Source organism: Ruditapes philippinarum, unplaced genomic scaffold (genome assembly GCF_026571515.1).
Source record: "Ruditapes philippinarum isolate M1 unplaced genomic scaffold, ASM2657151v2 ctg2974_1_1_1_1, whole genome shotgun sequence".
NCBI classification, from domain to species: Eukaryota; Metazoa; Mollusca; class Bivalvia; order Venerida; family Veneridae; genus Ruditapes; species Ruditapes philippinarum.
Window position 1 is genome coordinate 72995 of NW_026858298.1, and position 7350 is coordinate 80344.

A 7350-nucleotide genomic window follows, 5' to 3' on the forward strand; every position below is an offset into this window, starting at 1 on the left:
ATTAATCAGAAATTAAGAAATAAATACTGTATTTCTACACCTGCGAATCATAGAATTTATTCTTATTAACAAAGTTTAATCCACTTGTACATATAGATGTTATCAAATTAAATAAATTATGTTCCAAAATTATTACACTTATTACATGTATTACATTTACTTTAAAACCTTTGCAGCAATAATGACTTAGAACTACATTTGTACATGTACATATCCACGGACCATAAAACCTAAGAAAAGAGGCCAGCCTGTACTTTCTCTGAGTTTAAGTACTTTAATGCAGTACAATATTATTATACTTTATGAAAATTCAACAACAGTTTTAGCCTGGTATATAAAGATTGATTTTAGAGCAAATGTTTAGTGGAAATATTATCTTAAACATTGAACATAATTACCTTATCTCAAACATGCATTCTATTAATTGGCAAGATAAGGTACAGGATTATTTCAAAATGTGCTTACAATGTATCTAATTGACTTCTGAATATATTGGCTTCTGAATACATTGACTTCTGAAATATTCAGAAGCCCTGCTAACCAAAAAGTTGTCTTTTTCGAAATGTTTATATGATTAACCTTTGTATACATGTAAGAGTGATTAATTTTTAAAAAGAAATCTTGTTTCATTGTTTAATTCACAGCTTCAGTGGGAAAACCACTGACAATGGCACAGTTTTGTTTTCTGTGTTATTCAATGTCTAAAAGCAAAAATATCTAACTTTCTAAAGACCATCTCATTAGTGTTTAAATGTAAATAAAGTATCTATCAAATTATAACCCTTCTCCCCAGTCAGTTTAGCAAAAGTAAACTCCTTCAAAAGAAGTTGTATCAAATTATCCGTGCAAAAAAAGAAGTAGTTCACGGGTGGGCTGAAGTCTCAAGATGACAAATGACTCTTCTTGGATGATAAATTCATGGGAGTTAAAACATACTTTGTGTAGAAATGAATTAAATAAAAGAATGTTAACAAAAAAAAAGAGAGAAAATGTTATTTTTTCCTAAAGTTAATATCAGTACACAAGGATCAAATTATTCATTACTGCATTTTATGACTGTGGTTTAATTTTTTTTTTGATGTATTTACTTTTGCACAGAACATCCGTTTCAGTCATAAATAATATAACCTATACTTTGTCATAGAGATGAATGAAATTCCCTAAGTTAGCAGCAATTGTAGTTATTTAAAGTGACATACCCTTAAATTGAGTACAATAAATCTTCAAAAAAATTTAACTGAAGAAAAATATATGTAATATTATGTTAAGAAATATTTAAATATTCATAATTTTTGTGAAATTGTGACAGAATAATACAAAGAAGTCGATGTGACAGAGTTGCAATTTTTTCTGATGATTTTAAATTTTTTTAGGTCAATCCTTGGGTAGAAAATTTGTGCTGAGAGCCAGATAAATGTGTTGAACTGACAACATTTTTACTCATTACAACCATTTCAGAGTTGTTTTTTTAATAAAAAATGAACACAAAAATGAACACATGGTAATTTAAATTAAAGAAAGAAACTTCTATAGTGCAACTTTTGAAGTTAAGCAAAACCAACCCCAGCGTTTCAGTACAGCAACACTATAAATTACATTTTGATCACTAATTTAACCCAAACACAAAAATAGAATGGGCGTTAAAATATAAATGTAGTTTTAATTTAGCTCTTTAAATACATGGTGTTTTGTTTTTACAGATAGTATCAGATTTATAAAGTAAAAGTGGGAAATACAAAAGAACATTTACCAAATCAGTAAACAGGTGAAAAGGCCAAGTAATTAAGCATGTCATATTTCACAACATGTTTTATATTCATGTTACACTGATATAATCTACAGATATTTAATACTTAAGTGTTCATCTGATAATTGAAATGTGCAACCTGAAATAAACGAAAATTGGCCAGACAAATTTTATGGGTGGTATTCAAAATTTCCCTTAATATGCATGCATTTAACCAGCAAATCCAACTACATTCTCACAGTGTCCCTAAGGTTAAGAAATACACTCATTGGCAAAATGGAGTTGATTAAGTCACAAATTGTTACTTCTTTTTTTATTTATTCATTATATTCCATAGACAATCTTTCTTTGATATGTGCAATTCAATTCCTAAAACCGGTGCAGCTTCCCATTCATAGTTTATACAATCTTTTATTCAAAGTAGACATATTCAGTAAGAATTTCATATATTTCAATAAATTTCTGCGATAAAATTAATTTTACTCAAAGATGAGCATAGTATACATACATGTATCTTTAAGTCAAAATCAAATTTTTATGTAAAATGAGCAAGATTTTAGTTAACTGATTCAGACTGTAATTTCAGCGGAGGAAAAGGAAACCCTGTTAATATCAATATTTACTGATATATATCACCAGCTGACCAGCAGATAACTATCTATACTGGTATGATATTTTGTTTTTTTCTCACATGTTTTAATACTTAATCTGATTATATGTAATAATATTACACAGTTATTACCTAATATTTATCTTTACAATCTCTTTGTACATCATGTATACACTTCCAGATGAAGCATAACAATTGATATCAATATTACCATAACCTTACTAATACATTTGACAGGAAAAATAGAAGCATAATTAACAATAATATAAATCGAGGCAAATACAGGGTTTTTTTCCAGGATTTTGGGAACATGACCCATACTCATGGAATTGGGAATTTCAGCGATGTTTTGTTAAAAATTGGGAAACCGTGCATGACTTAAATTTTACAGTGATTATATGAATGCAAAGAGTAACTGTCTAGGATAGTATCTTCAAACATTTAAGCACCATAACATTGAAGAAGTCCTTATTTTCAAAGATTTTAGAATTTGATATTCAACATTTTTATTTTGTAACTTTCTATTGGGAATTTTTTATTGTGGATTGGGAAAATAATATACTATTTTCAATGCTTGGGAATATGACCGAATATAGGCTATAAAATAAGCCCAAAAAAATCCCTGAAATATATAAATTGACAATACATGGGTCTCAGAAAACCTGAAAATCCTGGATTTAGTATTATTTCAATATTGGTTTTATACAGAAAAAAAGAGAGCTTTCAAGTGAAGAAAAAAAACATGAAATTTTAGGCAAATGCCTGAAAAATTACAAAATAATCTGGTTCTAGTGTGAAGGGCCTACAAAGTACAATGATGGAATGAACTTTCCTTAAAAACGTTTTGTTTTTTTTCCATTCCAAAATAAGAATCTCTATCACCTATGAGCAATAAAAACGAGAAATTGTCACAAGGGAGTAGACCAGTAATATACTTCACACTTTAGGGACAAACATAATACACGCCACTCGCCACTGGATACAATGTTCTGCCGCAGAAAAAAAACACTTATTGATTATATCTGGAAAGATTTTTCTATGAACTAATAAGTGTTCTCTGGCATCATATGATGATAGTTTAGGGGAGCAGTAATTATTTGTATTTTCTGGAATAGGTCTCCTAGAATATTCAATAATATTTCCCCATCATCATGAAGAAAACTATGCCGGGAACCAAGCCAAATATCAACACAATTTAGGAATAAACAGACAACTGAAAACATTCAATATGATATGTTTTAAGACAAAATCATTTCAAATTAGTAAATACATTAATAATCTGCCTTAAATTATTTTCATGAAAACAAACAGTGATAGGTTTAAATTGAGAGACTTTCTTATCTTCCCACTGAATTTGTTCTATTTTGATTGTAAATGATGTGATATAGTACAATAGAAAATTTTAATGATCACAGCCTTATTTCCCTCAGATCTAAATGATTTCTAGCTATAATGATACCTGGGAGTTTGAGAATATTGTGTGTTTTTGAATACTAATATGACATTATATGCTCTTGTAAATTTCAGTTGCAAATAAAAGTTGTGCTGATGAATATATTGTAATTTTTGTAAAATTTCATGGTTCACCTTTAATCAACTTTGGCCCTGGGGTTATTTCATAAATGTTATTATGAACATGTTTTGTCATTAAACAAAATGGCCAAAAGCTTTGTATCAAAGTTTAGCCAAAAGTATATAGGAAAAACATATAAAAATTCAACCACCAAGCAAAAATTATTGACAGAATAAGAAACTTGTGTAAGACAAGCAATTTTCAGAGTTGTGTGTCTGGAGAGACAATAACTATTTCCATGAATTGATATTCTCCATGCAAACATCACCAACCAAGTGAAATAAATCAATTCAAAAATTTGCATGTTTGCAGAATACTGAATTTCATTACAGAGCTAATGGAAATCTTTCAGAAGTCAAAATGTGCTGAAGAAAAAACAAAGCAATTTTACAAGAAGTCTCTAAAAAGTATTGCACATCATAAAATAATAACCATTACCTTAAACTTCAGATACAACTAGCAAACAATTTTAAATAATGCATTGGTTAAGCCTTAACTTACTGACTTCTAGAGTAAAGTAAGCTTACTGCAAAGTCGGCAGTAAATTTCAATGGACCAAAACTCCCTCGAATACTTAAATTTAATACATATTCACCATCATGCAACATTTAAGTTTAATTCAATGTTATCTCTTCTTTTATTCTTTTAAAGACTTACCATTAAAAAAAGTAAAGGAATTAATTATTGGAATAAAATAAAAAGTAAAGACAACAATAATTATTGAGAATTTTAGAATATTAATACAAACTTAACAGATGTTGCAAATAAAATATTTCTTTGAAATACATCATTATGTACCAAAATTTATATTTGTCAATAGATTTTCATTGGTTAAAATGTCACAAAATTCCTAAAAATTCTATGATTCAACATTTTTGTCAGTTCACATAGAAAAAAAGGACTTCTATAAATATCTTAAACTTTCTTTAGGACCATTAAAATAATTCGGTCTCACTAAAAAGCGTCCCGAAGAAATTTAGCGTCCCGAAGCGTCCTGAAGCGTCCCGAAGCATTATTGTTAATTTAAACAGTCAGAAGAATAGAAAAAATGATAAGTAAGATTAATTTTTTCTACCACAAATAATTCAATACATAATAATATACATTATTTACAATAAATATAACCCTTCTGACTGTTTAAATTAACAATAATGCTTCGGGACGCTTCATGACATTTCGGGACGCTAAATTCTTCGGGACGCTTTGTTAGCGCAACATGGGAAACGTCAGTTTTCGCACTGTAAAATAATATTTTGTGGATGAAATGTTTATTTCCTTTTTAATGTCACTTACACATATCATAAAAGAACTTAATTACGATCTATCTTTGCTTAGATAAAATTAAAACCATGAATACGTTTAGGGACGCTATGTTAGTCAGTAAGCGACTTGAACTATGCGTGGATAGATGTACGATTTCGGGCACTATAAAGATAATTTTATGTATGGAAAACATTTTTTCTCGCTATTGTTACTTATATTACTATTTCATTAACTAAAATTACGAAGTATTTCAAAATAATTTTGGTTTAGATAAACATTAAACCTTCCGGACGCTTTGTCGGTATACGGTGGTTTTTGAGCAAGTGAACTGGAGTCGAAGGTATGTTAGGTTTTTTTTTATATAAATAGAAAAAATGATAAGTAAGAATATTTTTTTCTACCATAAATACCTCAGTACATAATAATATAGCTCATTTACAATAAATATAACCCTTCTGGCTGTTTAAATTTACAATAATGCTTCGGGACGCTTCAGGACGCTTCGGGACGCTAAAATCCTTCGGGACGCTTTTTAGTGAGACCCAAATAATTATTGAACTTCAAGAAAATTTCTGAAGATGTTTAGAAAAAAAATATGTCTGAGTATTTTTTCACATTTCATTTCATATCTTAGTCATTGATTTACAATAATATTTGTAAACTTTCTTTGATTCTATTTCTTTTGGATTTAAGCCATTCAATTGTTGTTTGGCTCAAAATGAACAGACACATCATAATATGCTAGTCATAAAAAGAAGGATTCTGGATAGATACAAGAAGTTATCAAAAAATTTCGATTGGTTTAGAATATATTCTAAGTTATTTTTATATTCTCAAGTCAAAGGTTCACCTCGGAGTAGAAATAACATTTCTGTTTTGTAATAATTCTGAGACAATAACTTTGAGGTATTAAATTGAAAAAAATATTTCTGATGAAAAAATCAAAATAATAGACCTACAATTAATATGCCCCTATCTATAGGCTAAAATTGAAATGCAACACATTTATAAAATTAAACTATGAAATAAATTTATATATTAAACACATTCCGGTCTGAAAGTATGATATTTTTATAACATGTTTAAAATAATGTCTTTTGAAATTCTACATAGAATCAGAAATAATCTTGGAAACTTTCACACATGTATGGCATGTATTGACAAAATTTAAACTTGCTCGGTGTGAAAGGCATTTATTTAGCAGTTGAAACTTACTACAGATACGGGCAAAAAATAATTCAGTACACAGGGTACTCTGTCATTACAATTTTTCTCCTTATTTCAATGCATACCTTATCAACAAATATGAAACCATATCTTCTTGCAACATCTCTGGCATTATCTATTCCACCTTCAATCTCTGCTGCCCATTCATCTGTAAAGTGTTGGTTATTTTCAAGCGCATATGATTTACAAATGAAAACGCATACGAAAAATGCCGTGAATGAAAAAATATTTAAGTCCATGATAGCAGAAATTATGTCCAGTGTCAGTGACCACTGGTCAGTCGAATTCCTATGACAATCTATCTTAAAAGCTGCAATTCATTACCAATGTATATCACCGAAACAATGCAGTTAAGAAAATTCTCTCATATTAAAGTTAACCATATTCCATTGCAGTTGATGAAAGGAATTGCTAATAACAACACAGGATTTGCAAGCTTCTCTTTCAGCTGTCAGTTCATCACTGAACTTTCGGATTATTGACATAGATGGCGCTGTACAACGGAAACATAAAATAAGGGGGCATCTCAAAACATTTACTGCATATTAGGATTTTCCTTAAAAGCGAACAACTATATAATAAACGGAAAGTTTGAAAATAGGAATAATTTTCCATGGTATTGGGAACAACACTAAATCTCAGACTTTTTTCAATATCTTTATTAACTTGTGTGTATATTAACAGTCTTACCTAAAAAAAATTCAGTTTAAATATTTTTCGTTACAGTACACTACAAAATTTTTTTTATAGAATTTTTTGAAAGTCCTAAATGTAGGAACTAAACATGATTCTTTATGCTTGAACAATAGATAAAATTATCACATCCATTTTAAGAAAAAGTTAGCTGAACAATCAGCCTTAATCGTTTACTGTTAAACTTAATGATAATTCTTGAACATTTTAAGTGATTCCATGATGGGGCGGGGAGGC

At 29.1% G+C, this 7350-nt stretch overlaps 1 protein-coding gene across 1 annotated transcript in view; it reads right to left on the minus strand.

Annotated features, from left to right (window-relative positions):
• Positions 1-6906, minus strand: part of LOC132752714 (furin-like protease kpc-1) — a 79255-nt gene extending 72349 nt beyond the window's left edge. Inside the window, 1 exon segment of the mRNA XM_060743077.1 lies at positions 6486-6906. Coding sequence (XP_060599060.1) covers positions 6486-6659 — 174 coding nt within the window. The 5' untranslated portion in view covers positions 6660-6906.
• Between the last annotated feature and the right edge of the window lie 444 nt (positions 6907-7350).